General features: G+C 37.7%; 1 protein-coding gene across 6 annotated transcripts in view; it reads right to left on the bottom strand.

Annotated features, from left to right (window-relative positions):
* nrxn2a (neurexin 2a) overlaps positions 1-19808 on the bottom strand; it is a 119369-nt gene that overhangs the window by 90259 nt on the left and 9302 nt on the right. For all 6 annotated transcript variants that reach the window (XM_051401206.1, XM_051401202.1, XM_051401201.1 and 3 more), the window contains 2 exons: positions 3618-4767; positions 2476-2496 (listed from right to left, as the gene is read on the bottom strand). In XM_051401206.1, coding sequence (XP_051257166.1) covers positions 2476-2496; positions 3618-4320 — 724 coding nt within the window. In that variant the 5' untranslated portion in view covers positions 4321-4767. The remainder of the gene's footprint in view (positions 1-2475; positions 2497-3617; positions 4768-19808) is intronic.

Raw genomic sequence — 19808 nt, 5'->3', positions numbered from 1 at the left:
TCATCGTAGTCACATGAAGAAACTAGCATTATTTAGAAAAAAAAAATTTACGGGTGGAAGTTATGTTATGTTAAGTTAAGGAGGAAGTTTCCATAAATAAAAGAGGAAGAGAATTTACATCAGTGGGGCTGCTTAAAAGGCAAAATACATCTCGATTTCATTTTTCTGTAATTGCTTTTGACAGTGTGAACTTTTAGAAATATTTCTAACAAGACAAGCGCTGCTATCTAAGTAATTTTAATTAGACAAATATTGTTAAAAGACAAATGCAGATGTTGATGGACCTCTCAGTCATTATTGTGACATTAATTAGCAAGCATCCAAGAAGAAAGAGCCGTTGCATGAGGATTAGGATTTGCCAAATTTGTTTTTCGGTGAAAAGTACAGTATTATGGGGCCTGTTGTAATGAGGGATTAGACCAAGGTCACTGCTGCTGAAAGATGCAAGCCCACCAGGACCAGCTGTGTCCTTTCTTTAGAAGATTTCTATGCTTGCTTTGTCAACCCTGTAGTTCTTGGTGTGTCATTACCGTGTGCTTACACAGGAAAATCTATAGGAAAAACAAAACAATGACAATGTGTTTTGCGCTTGGAATGTGTGCGCTGTGTAAGATTTTCCTATACGTTTGAGGGGTTTCTCTCTGTTCTGCGTCTGCCTTTTGAGGTGGCTGTCCTTATCTCTCATTCACAGACCTGTTTTTTTGCTCACAAAACATCAGAGGATGCTGCACCCTTTTGGCATTAGAGCATGCCCCGCCGTGGCCTTTGTCCACACACATCGATGGGAGCCCACGTGCTGCATACTGTAGAAGAACAACTCGGAAGACTCACCTGCTGTGAAAAAAGGTTTTCACTGCCTTAAAGCACTTCCTCAGACAAATAAAGATAATTCCTGCACCACTTAAAACCCACAGCCAAAACCAAATATAGCATATGGGTTACCATCTTTGCCATCTCTGGGGGGAGGAGGCGCTTTAGCTAACGCATAGATTTCCATCGACGCAAGGACAACAAAGACTTGCTGCCGAATAGCACATGGAGTTGTTTGAAGGATAGAAAAAAAGTCATCTGGTGAGTATGATTTTGCTGTTGTCATTGTTGCTTTCATGCATTCCGCATTGGGGATTGTCTCCATGTCAAGCTTTAATCCAATAAACATTCTGATGTGCTCTCTTTGCAGCATGTCATTTAATAATGCCTGCCTTTTTGCTGCGAGCAAAGCCATGCCATCTTTGCTCTTATTAAGAATGATTAATGCCTGAGAAATAGCGCCAAGATAAAACCTACCAACTACTACTGAAGCGTACAACCAGATACCACAGTGACTAACTCATGTGCTGTTTTAAACACAGCATTGATAATCAAAAATAGTACATCTAATGTTATGTATATTCAAAAATGATTCCTGTGTGTTGTCTTGAAAGCCATTCAACACTCATGTCTTTCTACTTGTAACCTGCACAACATTTTGCAATATTCAGTATATTTTGCTGTCATATGCTAAACGTTAAGTGTCAGATGCAGGATTTTGCAGAGCAGGTGTGCATGGGTTCATACATTTTGAGTCAGTAACAGTGATTTATAATGTGCAGTGGTTCAGTGCACCTTGCGCTGGTCTCCTGAGCCTGTTGGCTGCCCTTTCCCCAGAACCAGCAGTCCTTACTGGGGAGATGGATGTCTCGCTCTGATGCCAACTAAACAAATCTCCCTCCTCACTTTCAATCTTCATTTTACCGTTCAGTATGTGCACCTCATTAGAAACCAATGCCGTTTAATTGTGGTCAGTCGAAATGTTGCCAATAACAAAAGAAACGTCTCTTTTCCTGCCAAAGTAGATTTGTCCCTATTAAGAAAATAATTTAAATGCACCTATGGAAAAACATCACTGCGCAAATGATATTACAATTTGATAAATGTCAAGGCCTTAATAATCAGTCATTTTATGCCGAAGGATTTATGCCATCATATTTGAGTTTAATCCACATATTTACCCTTGAGTATAATGGCATATATTATGGCATAATGACTTCATAAACCTTAACATTAAACAGTAGTTTAGATGAGGAAAAATGCACTGAAGAGAGAGGGAAAAAATACAAGTTATAAATAATAAAACAAAGCATCTGTGTACAGTCATTTTCTCTGTGAAGCAGTATATGAATGCTCCCCATATTGTGAGACACCCACACACTCTGCAGACCTCTCTAGTCACCTTGAGCACACTGATTATATACAATGAGCATTCAGCACATTAAGCGCTTTTCCCTCAGTGACCTCGTGACCAGTGATAGTATATCTCCTTTCAGCTTAATTTGTGGGATGTCAGAACTGCAGTCCAAACTGACAATAGCAACCTGATAATAAGTGAACACAGTCTCACACACTGATTCTCTGATAATAGCCTTTGCAAATAAGAGCATTACGAAAAACAAATTATGCTCATCATTATGCTCATTATATGATGCATTGTCTTACCTTCTACTTCTTTCTGGACAGCTGCAGGGGAGTAAAGAAAAACAAACATATTTAATGTTGACCGCAGGATATTAAGTATTAAACCACTACCAGTACACTATTTCCATCTAAACTAACACAAGGTATTTGTTTGCTAGTTGTTTTGGGGGTTTTTTTGCTTCGCCTTTCTGCGTCTTTCCATGCCACAACATGCATATTGAGCTACACATGTGTTAGCAAGAGCCTGTGAGTTTGGTCATTCTTTCTGTTAGTATTTGTAGCATTAACATTGATGACAATAATGGCGGCATTGTTTCACATAAATAGTTAAGTCACAGTCTAGTGCAAACAATGGAAAAACTACTCTGATATTCAAAAGCCATATTCACTTATATTCACTACAGTTTTATGGTATCATTTTGTAATAAGATAAAAAAAGTTTTTTTTTACAATGCATGCAATGAGAAGTACATTTCAGCTTTTAAGCCAGGAAGGTCAACTCCCAGGACACCTGATCTACAGAGCTGCAGAACTTCCATACCAAACACATATTAGTACAAAAGGGAAATTGAACGTGTAAGTTAATTAATCATTTCCACTTTTCTATAAGTAACAAGGAGTTTTAGAATTCACTTTAAAATGCCAAGTTCGGTCCTTACTGTTGTGCAGATTTTGCATAATAAAAAAAAATCCATTTGGTACCCTGTTAAATGTCAATGTGATGAAAACATGCAAACATCTATCACATTAGGAAGCTGTTATCCTCTCTGAGTTGTGAAGATAATTGCTGAGAGAGCTGGTCTCACACACCCAAGCAGCCTTTCAGTCCTGCTCTAGAATACTTTGACCTGGATCAATTTTAAGAAGACTTTATTGATTATTCTCTGGAGCTCAAGGAGGGTTTAGGCCATATGCCTAGAATGGGATATTAATAAGATATTTTAACTATTTATAAGCTAATGCTAATAATAAGTGGTCACAGTGGCTGCAGTTTAGGCAAACAATACAAACAACAACATGCCTCCATCACAAGTCTCAAGACCCTCTTAATTTTCATAGAAAGAAACATATTTAACAACTAAAAGTATGTCTGTCCCAAAATCATAAACAAGAGAATACTAAAATACATTTTACTACAACCAGAAGGAAGATATTTTTCTTACCTTCATGGCAGTACCTTCCCCTGAAGCTGGAGTTGATACACTCGCAGACGACCTCTCCTTGGCTGACGGAGCACAGGCCTTTGTTGCTGCATGGAGAGTGTGTGGCACATATGTACTCCAAATCACTATGAACAGCTTGACCATCCAACAGTACTGGTAGTGCCTCCCCCAGTTTCAAATTGGCTATAAAGCCCCGGAACGGCGGCTCATATTTAACAGTGCTGGATGTCAGGGCAGAGAGACGAACATCGGGTGAGATTCCCCCTACATAGAGGTCACTGGCCACTACCATCTCTTTTCTCTTGGACTTCACCTCAGCCACTTTCTCTTCGTTGTCCACCACCAGCTTAGTTTCTCTGTAATTACGCGAGAGAAGGATTCTGTGCCAGCGCTGGTCGTTGATACGCGTCTCCGTATGCAGGGAGGCCGGATCAGCACAATGGATGGTGAAACGCATCTGGAGCCTCCCGTCTGCAATTAGAAGCTCCAGGAAATCACAGTTCCCTCCATCATCCAGATAGAGCACCAGGGCTTTGCTGACGTTGGTTTTCAGAATAAAGCTAAGCTCACCTGTTCCTTTGGCATCCCACTGGCCATAGCGTGTCCACTGACCAGGAACCCCCTCATATTCCAGAGCTATTCCTGTTAGCACCAACCCAGCTAACAACAGTAACCAGGACGCCTTGCCTTTACACCTGCCCATGATGGTTACTATCTACAACTACTGGCTCCCCTGTGGTCTCTAATTCATATGAATCCAACAGAGCTATGAGGAGGAAATGTTACCAAGTGTCTACACTGTTTTTGTTATCACCCTAAAATTTTGCAGAAATAAGACTGCAACTCCCACATGCAGTAAAAGAGTTTCTTTAGCCTTGGCTGCCTATCCTTTTTATTCTTTTTGCCATCTCTCTATGGGCAACACGTGACAGAGTGAACAAACGACGCACATTGCAGAATACTTTGCATCTACTTTGGATCGGCTGAGAAAGAGAACAAACAACACAAGTGATCCACAATACTGTGTGCTTCCTCGTCTTCGCCATCCAGTGTCTTGGCCTCCATCCAGCACTGTTCCTGTCAGTTCCCCATGGGTTAGCTAGGCATGCAGCTTAGGTACAGCCTCCATTCTTCTCAGCCTCCCAACATCCTAAAACATAAAAGAAGAACGTGTAATGAATAACTGGAAAGATTACTAACAATTGAGCGTACACAAAAACAAATAATATACATTAATTATTATGAAGGACTTGGCAAACTAATTACAAAATATAACAAATCATGAAGATGGCAGAGCAGGAAATATGAAGATAAGAGTGATAGAAAGGTTTCATTGTTATGAAGAATTCAGGATTCAGCATTCAGCTGTGGTTCACATTTTCACAGATCATTTCCAACAAGTTGTTGTTGACTGCTGGTTATCATAAAGACATAAACACAATGCTCGGGCCAAGTAGCATCTCAATCCCGGCGCCCCACCTCATGTCTTAGCATTCGGACGGAAAAGGAAATAGAGGGTCTTACTAGTTTGCTGAAACTTGTGCTGTTTTTCAAAGCTGGAGGAAAAAGCACCCCCACGGATACTTTGGTACAATCCATGGTCTCACTAACTTCAGTGATGTTGAGCCCCTTAAGCCCTCTGCACTCCCTGGGCTCAAGCTAAGACATTACAGCTAAACAACACATGCAGGCCAGAGGCTGAGAGTGATGAAAAGGAAGAGGTCTGTGTTAGAAGCAAACAAACAAACAAACACAAAATTCAATACTTTGTGATAACAAAAGAGGGTGCGCCTCATAGGCCTAAGGACACAAGCAATGTTATGCACCACTCTTTGGCTAAAATGGGAACCTGCGCTGACTCATTATTACCATTTAGAAAGGCTGAAAGCTACAGTTGGGGACCAGTCATCCTGTGGAATTAGTTTCAATGAATCTACACATGTTCAAAGAGACAAAATGTGTATTTAAAGGATGAGGGTCTTTATGTACCTTTTCATTACTAACAACAATTTCCCTACAAAGAACAAAAGCAACAATGAATTTATTCTACAGAGAAGTGCTGTCTATGTAGTCACAGCCTGATATAGCTTATGCCTCTGTGCCAAAGAACTCCGCCGCTGTCCAAAACCTATTAAAAACACATAAAAGAGCAATACCGTTGTGTGATCCAATTATAAGTGATCAAAAACAAAATCAGAAGCTGTAATCTATGCAACCATTCAGAACAAAAGAGTGGAACGACACTGTAGCTCTCGAGGATGACTATATATTACATGCCACACATCACACATCAGATCAAACTCAAAAAATGTTTGATTTTGAAAGCTGTGTACGATCTTGAGCTTTCTGCTCTTAACATTCACAAAATGTACCAAAGTCACCCTGTCTCCTCAGAAAGAGAAAGGAATACAGATGGTGGTGGCAGTTTACATAAAAGGTATTGATCTACCCAGACTCAATCAATCAGTCTACAATGAATACAAACTGTAAATAATTTGTCAAGTTAAAGCTCAATAAACAACAAAAAATGCAAATTTGTCTGGAAGCAAGAAGTAATCTTTATGTTATGTTGAGTTCTTCCTCATTTACAGGCGTTTCTCAACTAGGAGCAGAGGCATTTCATGCAAGTTTGGCCCAATTTCATCTCTGTCACAGAGAGAAATATAATATGTGTTTGAGTCTGCAGGGAATTTCAGCCTCTATCGGGTCTCCTGCTGATGAGGGACTGCCACAGTAGGGTTTATTCGCTAAAGGTAGATGTCGCAAGAAAGAGTGCATCACAGCAAATAAATCAAAGTGTCTCCCCAAAGTATCAGAAAGCTCCAGGCTGGGAGAAAACCCTTCTGATAGACGGGTTTATCATGGGAATAGCTGTATCGCGGAAGGTCATAAAAACAGACACCCTCCTCACAGGATGAATTGCAATTTGCCAGGGTCAGGTACCGTGTGTGAAATGCTTCTCAGAACCTGCCGCAGCTGTATATATACGAGGTCGACTTCAGCTTGTTTTGATTTAGACAAACAACACATTAGTATTATTGTATATAAAAAGACAAGGAGGCATGCAGTGCTTTCAGCTTCACAGCCTCACCACATGATAAATGTTTTGCAGTGACTCACATTAACACTCATTAGAAACAACTTGTGCTCCAACATGTCAATGTAAGATACATAAATGCACCATAAAGTGGGAGCAGATATATCCACATGGGTGACAATAATAAATAAAAAACAGCCTCTGCTAGGAATACTTAAATTTACAGCACATAACAACTGGCACACTATGGCCAATGGCATTCATAGACTATTAGACTAGACACTGGAAGTGCATTGTTAGGAAAGCAAAAGGACAACTTTATTTCTAGTTGCAATGAGCTGACATTCAAATATGAGATAAATGATGGCCCATTTCTAACTGTGAAATCTTCTGCATAAACATAAATGTTTATATAGTCACATGAACTATAGCCGAGTCAGCAAACCTAAACTTGGGGTACTCTGGTATGAGCCAGATATCTAAACAGTGCATCCATGACCTATGCATAACCCACCACCTGCAACGTTAATACAGTTAATGGAAGGATTTGTTTAAAAGCTGACATAAATACAGTCTAATTTTCAAAAAAAAAGAAAAAGAAAACGAACGAAAAGGCCATTGGCCATATGGACTGAATATCTCCACTGAAAACTGGAGTTTTGTTTGCATCCTTTATTCTTCTGTATCTGGTTTTTATCTTTGAAATGTTTCCAGAAGTCATCACCTACTCCTGTTTTTTTTGTTTTGTTTACATCAATTTGACTCGACACTCAAAATATCTCAGGGACTACTGGGCTAACACACACAGGGCGAATGCAGCATTCAAATACCTATTTCCCAGTAGAGATTTATGATGCTAGTCTGGCAAATATCATTTCTCTGCACTTGTAAAAAACTTTTAAGCTGAATCAGCACACATCTTGAACTTAAGGAGGCCTTGTCATGGGATTTTGGATTTAACCCCTAACATTCAGATTTTTTAAACAAGAAATCTATATCACAGTATTGCACTATAGGGAAATTCTATTAAAGTAGCTCAGCAGAACCCACTAAAAATGCACTTGCATATAAGGGAAAGGGGAAAAGCTGCACTGTGTACAACCTTTTTGATGTTTTCTGTGCTAGATGTGGGATCCAGTTGTAAATAAGGTGTTTACAGTAAAGCTTGTTATTGTAAAATCAGACATTGTCTCCTCTTCTTTTGATGGCTTTTCTCACTGGGTAACATGGCCAGAATCTGGTGGGGGGATGGCCATTTAATCTAATTTCAGTGAGGGTCTGTGGCAAACCTGCCAGGCCCCCCAGATACACACTTCTATCCACCTCGGTATAATGAATATAAATAATGAATCGTAGTCTGTTGTTTTAACGTATTGTGAATGTGAGTTTTAAGAATGTATTGTGAGTTGATAATGTACAGTATGTTTGTTTCATGTTCATGTGTAACACTGTATTTCTGCTAAACTCGCAAGGGCTACCTTGGAAAACAGATTCTGTAATCTCAATGGGACTTGGTAAAATAAAGATTTACTACTAATAATAAATATGACTCTGTGTACTTACAATATTTTTTAAATTTTGTCTAGTTTTTAAAATAATAAATAATTGTAATTGGTTATCGTAATGATATAGTTAGCCCTGCAGCATAAAAAAGTACCACTGTAATGCTGTAATAAAAGAAAAATGGTACAGTTGTTTACCTAGTACGGCAATTTATAGGCCCACACTGCCAGAATTCCGATTTGTATCAAGACTGAAAACAATTGCACACGTGGATATACAGATAACATGTACCCTAGTTCAATGCTTACGTATTATTTCAGTACAATGACACCATACACCCTCCATTAAATGACCAATACCACTGCAAAGGATTATAGTGCTGGACGCTGTGATGATGCTGCACCATAGTATATTTTTCAAACCATCATGTATTATTATACCACAGCCAGTGCAATTGTATATCCTTCTTTTACTATTCAAGGTTGTATATGAATGACAGTCTTTATATATAAGAACACCGTAATAGATTATTTGTATTGTAAAATGACATACACAATGGTGATTGCAAAAATACCATCCATATATGCTGACAGGAGTGTTTTATGTAGCCCAGATCAGAACACTGAAGCAAAAGATAAGATGGTTAGACATACAGAAGAATCTACACTGACCAAGTTACAAAATGCTAGTGCTACTATAGATGCAAGTAATTGGACTTTAGGGGCACATATGTAATGAAAACACAGCCAGAAGTTCATCATATATGATATGTTAATCTATAAAAGATATGTGAGGTTGTATTGACGCACATGTCACAAAGTGTGGATGGACATATGACTAGGGGGTTTTGCGATATACCGGTATTGATAATAACCCATATATTTTTAAAAAATGTAATAAGTTGATAATACACATATGATAATATTGTGTAAATAATCCAGTGCCTCTTACATCATTTCCATTTGTTTCTGTTCTAGATTTGTGGTTTATTGTTCTTTATATGCTTTTGTATAGTTACAGACTCTCTCCACCTCCCTACAGTTTAATTCATTTGCCAAAAAGACACACAACGAAAGTTAAAGATTAATTTCATTCATAGCATTATTTTTAAATCTAAAGATATTGTAATAATATCATTATGTGAATTCTTCTGTAGTGAAAATGTCATATTGTAAATCAAATAAGTTTCACATCACATGTGCACACTGCTTTACTTAGCATCTATGCTACAGAGTAATGCTTCTTTGTTAATTGAAATATTCTTGAAAATGTTCATGGACAAGTCGAAATATTCAACACTTTTCTTCTCTGACCCATCCTCACTATACAGCTGAGGACAAGAATTGATGAAGATGAATAAGAGACAAGTAAGTGCTGAGCCAAAAGGGAAGCATAACGCTTACAGTCGAAGGGCTGAGAAATTGAGAGTGGAGGGATCTCCACCAAATACATTTCTACCATCCAACTTTCTCCTCTCAATCAATATTTTCTCTTAAATGGAACATTTTCCGGATCTGTCTGTTCAAGACCAGCATTACGCTGCTGAAGAGATTCAGCATGAATGAGTTGCTCAACCTGCTACCCTGGGGAAGGACAGAGGGGCAGATTGAGGGGCTGGAGGTTAAACAGTTACTGATTGTGCGTGTGCAGATATCACACAGGCTCTACGCTGTAGGGAACAGGGTTTAACAGTTTTTGCTTGCATCCATGGCTGACACCGAACAACAGGGATCGTAGTGTGATACTCTGTAACGTTTCAGTGGACACAGTGGTGATCTTAAAGCATTACTCTGTAGAATCAAGTGGATAAACAGGTGAAAGAGCACGAGGAGGTGGACTGTGGACAAAATGACAAACTTACTCAGCCACTGCTAGTGCTTTCAGGAATTTGACAAATATTGTCAAGAGTGACCTGTTATAATAGACTGTGCATGACTGTGATTCAATCTTTTTTTGTCACAATCAAATTTAACAGAATGTTGTTTCCATGTGCTTCTGTGGCAGTTACTGTATGTATTTTATGTTCTACGGTTGTTTAAAATACTTGGGTATGTTTGATTTAACCATATATCAGGATAATATAATATAATAGCTTGTTACAGAGGAGTCTGTATAGGAGACAGAGCTCAGGGGCTTCTTGTCTTGCAGCATGCCTCTGTTCATGAACTGATTTGCATTGGCTTCTGTTTAATGCTTCAATGAACTGTAAGTGTTCTAAAATGACCCTTCTTATCTACAGGTTACTCAAGCAGTTTCTAGGCTTACACTGTAGACGAATTCAGCATTTGTAGCCAATGTACTGTACCACATGGTCATTGTTCCCCAGCTGTTTAACTCTATTCTTTTCACCCATCAATTTTCCTATTAGTGGACCAGTGGAGGTGAGTCATTCTCTAAATGGAGCCTGCAAGACTATGAAAGCAATTCCAACAGGCCTATAGGAGCGAATGCAAGGAAAACCACACTCAATATGCACGCCCAATCTACTAGAAGAATGGCTCTGTCACAGGTCTGTGCATTGAGTAAAGGTAATGCCCCAAGTAACGACTTCCCAACACACCTCTGTAATCTTTTACCCCCTCAACCTTAGTGCTCATAGTCTGAGAGATGTTTGGAGGAAAACAGGGCATGATTTAAGTTAGTTGCCAAGGTGAGGTAATGAGCACTTGGGTATGACATTTATGTGAGCGCAAGATTCCCCTCAAAATGAATGTTGCTAAAATAACCTCTATTCTCTGATGAGGTGACGCACAACTCTTGATTAAACCACATCATCTGTTACTGTACCTCAGGTCTGCTAAGATTTAACAATAAACTTTCTGTAGGAGCAGAGCTATGCATCCCAGCTTTGTTCTTGTTTTAATAATCTAAACCCCCCTGAATTTTCCATGATGCCCTTACTTATGTTTTCCTATAATAAAACAAACAAACATGTAAGGATTCATTGTACAATTTATGTACTGCTGGTATCTCACAAACTCTTATGAGCTACATTGGTTGACTTTTCTACTTTGAAGTTTAAGTCTAAGCTGCATAAACCTGCAGAAGTTGGGAGTTATTTCTATTAAGTTTGGCAGCACAAGCATGGACAAAACATGAACATGACAAACATGGGCAATCAGCTCTTTGGACAAACTGCATTCTCTTATGTCCATGTACTTATAATATTGGATAAATCATATAACTCTCTATCTATGCTTCTCAAGTTCACAGTCCTTTGTACAATTTATGAAAGATCTTCTGAGTGAGACATCACAGACAAATGGAACAGTCTGCTGAATCAAGAAAAAAAGAGCTGTAAGAATTATTTCTATTAATCATAGAAAGAAACAATGACTACAATAATGATACACACTTTTAATTAACCAATTTAATAATTTTATTTAATTTTGCTTGCTATGCAACATAAATGGGCCTGACCTACTGGGACGTTTTCTTGAATGGAAACTTTGTGTTAGAGATCAAAGACATCATACGTCAGGGTTTGTGCCTTGGAACTTTATCTCCAAGTTAAAATGTAATTATTAAAATGTTATTTTTCACCACACAATTTTTAACTCATGCTTTCATTAATGCTACAGCTGATGAAAAACAAAAACATTGTTTTGCTTTGTTTGCTATCTTGACGAATAATAACAAATCATTTATGCATCTGTCTGGTTGCATGTTTCAGTTGAGTGTGGAGGACTGACTTCTTTAAATAACCCAGAGATATTCATGTTTTTTTGAGAGAGGACAAAGTGTAGGGGCATGTAAGAGTCCTTCTATTAATTCAGAATAGAGGCAGGTTGTTAAAACATTACCCCGCCTCCAAATCAGTTATTTATTTACTTCTTCATATTTAATCTGTGTTCCCCAGGAGACAGTACACATAGGGAACATCTTTAATTGCATCCACGTTTTCCTCCTCTATGGAGGAAAGTACAAAGATAGTAAGTCATACATATTTAAAATAACAAACCTAATGATAGTCATCATGAATGTAGTTGAGTAACTCTGTAAACATCTGTATTTTTTCCAGCTTGTTCTCCTACAGAGGAACCACAAGAGACCCTGGGTTAGCACACGAGAAGTACTGATGCGTATTAGACAGAGAGTGACCAAGAGATTTTTAATGCTTCACCACACCTTCAGTCCACGGCATGTCAGCATTTTGGCTTCCAAAGGAAAAACTGTCAATTTTATAAAATATTTGCATAGTCCGGACTTGGCAGAAATTACAAAGAAGTACAGTGAGAACGCTAATAATCTTTCAAAATACCTCTCAAGGTGACAGAGTATTCTTTTTTCTTCATGTTGAATTGTATTTTGTTGTTGTATTGTACCCAGAGTAGGTAAAAACAGTACGGATAGATGGACACACAAATATATACAGTATATAGAGAAAACTGATAAATATGGATAAATAGACATGACTGGTGTAAGCCCATCAAGGCTTTTTTAACACCATTTACACCAACTCAAAGATAAAATCAGAGTGCAGCAGATTGATGCTGTAATTGTGATCTGAATCATCAACTATCTCACTGGCAGGTCACAGTTTGTGTGCCTCAAGGGATGTGACCAATATGTCTTCCCTGGGTACTACAATCTCTTCCACCTTCTTGTTCCTCCTACACGACCATATTCAGTCATCACACCAAGTCAAACAACCAGCAGGACTGTGCATATGACTAAATTATATTTTGTCTATTAGTGGAACAAACGAGGAGCCTTGTTGATGTAAAAAGTCTGAAGGAGACTCAAACTGATTCAAACAAAGGTACTCATAGATAAGAGCAGAACCCTCTTCTACACTACAACCATAATTCTAAATGTATCTGCAAATTATCTTATACATTAAATGGACAGTATGTATTTTCTGCCACTACAGAGTCAATCACATCAAAACAATAATAAAAGACGACGTCATGAAGTAGCATGAAAGTTTTTTTTTTTATGGTTAAACCATTGCCGATGAAAATCTATCTGATGTGATTCAGGCAAAATCATTTTCATGTTTATAGAAACAATAGGCAAGCAAAGAAAAGCACCTTTATTGGAATAAAATGACAAATGTAACTAATGTAAGTACGCAGCTCAACACAACATACATATAACACAGGTCTATTATTATAATTATATTATTATTATAATGTGGAAGTGTTATATATTATTCCTTTATGCTGAATAGTGATGACTATATTATAAAAACATTACCTACATCATACTGCTTTCACCACTGTGTGTACATGCATGCAATATTTATTGCAACCATTTTTTCATGAATAATACCATTTTTTAAACATATATAAGGTCAAGAAGGTTCAGGTCAGCTGCAAAGAAGAAAAGTTTAAGCATTAATTCTGCAGCATTGAAAGTAGAATATATAAATAGGATATGCATGCAAATATAAGCAAGCCAAAGGCAGCAGGGGGTTGTCACTCAGGCGGTGATACTGCCTGGGGACCTACAGCACAGTTACAAGGACAGCACCCGCCCTCCACCCTGCAGCATCCAGGACCGAACCACAGAAGGCTGCTCAGCTGTGCGGGATCACTCTAACAAGCTGCTACCTCAGTCTGGCCCAGCTGAAGCTTCTTACACTGTTTACTAGGCGCCTATAAAAGCATCCTCAGTGAGCTGTTGTCGCTGGGTTTTAGTTGAAATAAATTCTGTCTGTGTTCTCCATGCCAGCGTCTCCTTAGTGAATCCTAACCAGCCTGGAAGAGGAGTTTTCTTTATCATAATTCTTTCCTAAGACTTGAATTGTGAGACATTCAACCTCTCATTTTCCCTTTACAGTTTATAAAGATAATATGAGGGCAACACATTTACCAAACTTATAGCTGCAGTCATGCCATGGTCATTGGGCTGAGTGGCATGGTTAAAGTGCTCAGTATAGAACATTTTCCTGCCATCAATATTTATCACAACATGGCAGATAGAAGTGCATTCCACTGTTATGCATCACATTAAACCAATCTCTTCTACATCTTTTTTTGTTAGTTTTTAATTAGTAGGCTTGGAATTCTTGATTTATATCATAGATTTTTGTGAAATAATTGAATATATGTTCAGATAAATCTTTTACATTCCACTAAAATGTTATATACAATAGGTAGGTGCAAGGTTTGTGGCCACTGTTGTTCGTTCTACACACTTTACAGCCCATTCTCATTCCCAGGTTGTTGTAAATACAGATGCTAGCTGTGTTATACACTGGTCCTTTAAATAAACACTGAAGTGTGTATATTAGCTATACAGTTCCTATATTTGCCTGGTTGTCCTAAGATGTCATTCAGTGCCTGGTAAAGAGAGGAGGGGCTGGTTTATCTCAGACAGTGGCTAAATTTACATGAATTTGACCATTTTTAGTGTCCGGGTTTATATTGCGATGATAATGAAAATATGATTTATCGGTCAACCTTAACATACTAGTATATATATGTACATATATATTTTTTTAATTTTGATTGTACATGTGCAAGAAGCAGTGATTTGTTTTGTTTTAATTAAATGTAATCTCATCCACACAATACCACTTAAACTCATTTGGCTGACCTGTGTGTTACATTATTGCAAGCTGTGTCCCATCCAATAAAGCCCACATTTCAAGGCTGATTTTGCCATAATAGATCAACCAGGCTGTCTCATTCCAAAGATTTCTCCAGATAGAGCCAAAAAATTTAACAGGTTAACTGAATTTTGGAGGATGCAAAAACATCCATCGCAAGCTAGTCCGTGGATACAAAAACAAATCTAACAGGTTTGTAATGAATGAGTGGGTCTAAACTGGAAGAAGTCATAAAGCTCTGAAGTATTGCACTGTTTCAAAGCTGAGATTTTCCATCCAGAATTCAGCTGTTAACAGCACTAAAGTAAAGCAAGTGAGGTGTCTTTACACCTGGGTATTAAAATGTGGCCTAAATCCAGGAAATCAACTTTGAAAAATAAATGTTACAACTGCACCCTTTCAAGTTATACCTTGTATTTCTATATGTTCTTACTGTTCATCATGTCTGCATTTTGATTATATGTTGTCTACTAATGCTGTGTAGGTGAAGAATTGTAACCGTCAACCATATTTTCAAGGTCATTAAATATGATAACGTAGATTCTGTATTTACTGTTTTAGCTGAACAACTGATTTCAATATTGTTGTACGTTAATACAGTCGCTGCATATTGAAACAGATTTACTACTGCTGCTTTCTTCAACTCCCTCAGTGGCACTCTGCTCCAATCTGGAGGTAACTTAAAGGAGATAAGAGTAAAAGTGTTGAGAGAAATGAACACGTGGGACAGTTCATTTCTTACTCCATCATCAGGAATGGACGTCTGCTATAAATTAAATTACACTAAATAACAAAGCTCCCAAAAACACAACCTAGCTATCAGTTATTATGCACTGCTCACAAATTCAAAGACTTAATACATAGTCTACCATTGCGTAATCTCCCTAATGTCAGGAACGATGTTTGTATACTCCAAAACAACTGAACTGAACATAAGTTGAAAAAAAAAAAACTGCACAAGTGTACAAAGTGAAAAAGACCAATGCTATGTTGTTTAGTTCACCCCAAAACTCTTATTAATGTCATAACAAGAGTTTACTACCATGCCACAGTAGCAGCTCTGTGAGGCTGTACTTTGGTTTTGGTAGTACTTTGAGCTGAATGCTATATTTTATATATATATATATATTTTTTATTTTATTTGCACATACACAATAAATGTAACAATAGAATTTAAAGGAAATAGAACTATGTGCAGGAGAGACTTGATACCTTGATACCTCCCCTTATATAATCATACTTTAAAAAGAGAAAAACAGATAAAAACTAAAATTGGAATACATAATTTAAGCAGCTGAAATACAATATCAATAGAAATGTAGAATTATTTTATCAGGTGAAATACATTATACAGACACCCAAGAAGTATTATGAATATTTGCTAATTAAAGACCTTTTGAGATGTTTTTTAAATAAAGATAAGGTAGATATTGACTGCAGTGATGGAGGTAGATTGTTTCAAAGAGCTATGCTAACATGCTGATGATTAGCAGGTATAACCATCATCTTGGTTTAGTGTGTTAGTATGCAAACAGTTGCTACAGTCACTACATAAACACAACGTACAGCATCAAGTAGTGGAGACATTTTACTCAAACCTGCATATGCCCCATGGTGGCGCTAGAGGAAAAGTCAGAGGATCACCATCCTCTGGCGACCATGAATGTCTGGACTAAAGTGGTGGACGACCGACTAACTGCCATCCCTGGAGCTATGCAGCTAGCATGGCTAAGAATAAAGCTATATCTTTTTAAGATGTCTTTAATCACTGCCACTCTAATTGATTAAATATTATGAGTTTTATTGCGGCTCTTCAGTTAAAAGTAAATAAAATACCTCATGGATTTCAACTGTGTTAATACATTACTGTGTTTATCTTGAACTGCCCTTGATTTCATGATGAACAACAGGTCTATTTCCTTTCAAAGGTCAGTTTAAAGTAATTTGCAATATTTGTTTACCACAGTCACTTCGGGTTATTTGTGATTTGCGCCAAGCAGTAATTTGACACGGATGCTGTTTGTTGACCCACTTCTTTTCTTTCACATCTACTGGTTAGGAGTTATATGGAGTCAGCTTTTAACACTAAAAGTCAAGCTGTCTGCATGTTTTTGTATGATATATTGTTTGTTTTAAGCGGAGCTTGAACCCTAAACATTTTTGTAAGTTGGCGTTTTACGGTTTAAGACAAACAGCATGACAATGATAATGTGAGATGAAATGGCACTGATACCATCACCACCACATGACACACTATGTTAAAGATTTTTTTTCAGTTTGGCTTTGTGGTTGAGGACATCATTTGGGGACGTTTTTGTCTTTCATCACTACTTCTACCCTTTCTTTAAACCTGTGAACAAAGCAGCTCCCTTTGCCTCCAGTGTCTCATGGCTGTAGCTTATTATTTCACAAAGATATGAGAGCGGTATCAATCTCCTAGTCTAACTGTCAACAAGAAAGCTAATAAGATTTAAATATGTATTTGAATGTCACATGCTCAAGGGAAGCTCATTTCCTATTTATTATATGTAACATGAGTGTAAACAGTGTAAGCTTTTAATTTGGTGTCACCCAATTATCAGATACAGTTTTAAACCCAGCAGTGTGTGCATAAAACCATGAACCTTCCTCCTCCTCACATGTGTCACCTTGACTTTTGTCACGTAGCTTCTGTTGTAGGCTTCTGAGTCACTTAGTGAACACTGCTCCCTTTGCACCTGATATGTACTGTGATTATTTGGTGGAAGTCATAATTGGAGCGTACTGGTGTTTTTTCATTAGTCCTGTGGGCATCCACCGTGCAGTTCCAGGGTCTCAGTGCTAGTAGTGAGATAAATATTTTCCACAGTGCATGACAGTGTCCTGACTTCAAATGTATGTCATGTTGCAAACAACACTCCTTTCTTCCCTATGCTTTATGAATCTTGCATTTCATTCCTTCTACTTTTTCTTCAGTCCTCAGTCTTTTTTTTGAAGGTGACTTCATTGTAAATAACTCAATCTTTTATGATGGTCATGCACTCATCTATAATGGTGTGAAACATGAAACTTTAATTACTTATATATGACATTTAGTGTTTATTTTTTGCTGAGAATGTGTCTTATTTAGTGGTTGGGATGAAGGATACGGCTGTGTTTTGTGTGTTACTTTTAAGTGGTGTCAGTATTACAGTATGAGTATTTGCTGGCCATTGTCATTGTTGAATAGAAACTAAAAGATTTGATTCTACCCTGATTGGATTGTCAATGGCATGTTGTGTTTCTGCATCTGTTCAATAAAAGACGAATCATTTTCACAAACACAATCAAATATTCTCTAGATATTGAGAATTTTATGCTTTGACTTCGAACCTGATTGACATCACATATCAAAAACTGTTGATTATTGAAGGTTTGTTGATCAGATACTTCCCTATTGATCTATTGCAAATTTGAGAGGGTATTTTATTAAAGGTTTTAATTTTAAGACAACATTCAGTCTGACATTTTAGGAAATATTCTTAATCCCCTTTCTTGCTGAGAGTTATGTGAAAAGATTGATACCACACTCATAGCCGTAGCTAATATAGCTAATATGAAGCTTTAGCCAGCAGCCAAATGATTAGCACAAAGACCAGAAACAGGAACCATACTATTTCTTGGTTGGGACCAATAATCAGTTAGGGAGCTTTAGAGGTACTGTCGAATTTTATTCCCACTGGATGATGCCTGGCTAGCTGTTCCTTTTCTTTGAGCTAAGCTAAGTTAGCTGGCTGCTGGCAGCAGCTTCACATTTACCAGAGAGTGTAATTATGAATTCGACTGCTTTTCTTGGCAAGACACGACCTGCGTAGATTCAAGAACTATAGAATTGGCCAGGGGCCATGCTTGCCAGGTGGTGTACAGAAAGCTAATGAAATAAGCTTTATATGTAGTATAAATAGCGCCAAAGTCTAATTTAGGAAGCAAGTAGTGGTAGATTAGAAATAATTAAAATGGGTTAAGTAGAGTGCCTGCACCTGGGAGACAGGGGTTTGTGAGATATTTTTTCAAATTTAAATTTTAATTGAATTATTATTAGTTTCTTATTATCTTCAGTTTTCAGTCACACTTTGGTTAGGTTTAGGCAACAAAATCACTTGGTCAGGTTTAGGAAAATATCATGGTTTGGGTTACGCTTTCACCAAATGTTAACTTATCTCACTTACGCAAGCATGGGAGAATGGCCAATCCTGCGCCTTGTCTCTTGCCAAGAAAAACAGTGGGATCTATAATAACACAGACAGGAGTGTGAGCGGTATCAGTGTTCTCATCTAATTCTATAGGTAAGACAGCAAATAAGCGTATTTCCCAAAACGTCAGAGTTTTCCTTTAATGCATGCATCTGAACCAATTTTGTTAAATTAAAAGGGTTTTGTAGAAAACCATGTTTATATTCCTAAAACAAAGATACTGACAAATGTGCTATTTTTGCATTGGTTGCAATGTAACATATTAGCACAATGAAAAAAATAAAACCATATCCAGCTCTAAACATTTGCTTTTAGTTGTGATTCTCTCTGCATATTATTTTCACAGATGTTTACGCATTTGTGGAATGCTTTTTACTTCAGCTGCAAGCTTAAGAGATATAATCACAGCCCTCATCAACATCTGAATCAGCAGCATCATCGACCCTGCCATCAGGCATATAGCCTTCATCATCAACACAGCCATCATTATCCTCATCTTCATCATCCACTTGATCCTCTTCTTGACCGTTAACTCATATCTCTGCATCAACTGTTATCCTGATGATTTATATGTTGCATAATTTACAGAGAGACATATAACCCTACCAATATCTGTAGTGCTGAAAATTAGATGTTTGTACCTGCACTCTCTTCACGGTGTGTGCTGCACAAATTGTTTTTACCAATGACATGAAAGTAGCGTTTTGGAAATATGGATTTTAATTGAAGATATTCAACTAAAACAATTGTGTCATCTGCTTTTGTAACATTTGTGTTTGTCATGGCCCTGCTGTTGATGTGTGTCTGCCTATTATTTTTCTTCACAAACTGCCAATTTGTCTTTCTGGGCGAGATCTTTCAGGTACAGGCATACAGAGAAAAAC

The sequence above is a fragment of the Dicentrarchus labrax genome, unplaced genomic scaffold (assembly GCF_905237075.1).
Source record: "Dicentrarchus labrax unplaced genomic scaffold, dlabrax2021, whole genome shotgun sequence".
Classification (NCBI taxonomy): domain Eukaryota; kingdom Metazoa; phylum Chordata; class Actinopteri; family Moronidae; genus Dicentrarchus; species Dicentrarchus labrax.
This window is presented reverse-complemented; position numbering and strand designations above follow the sequence as displayed.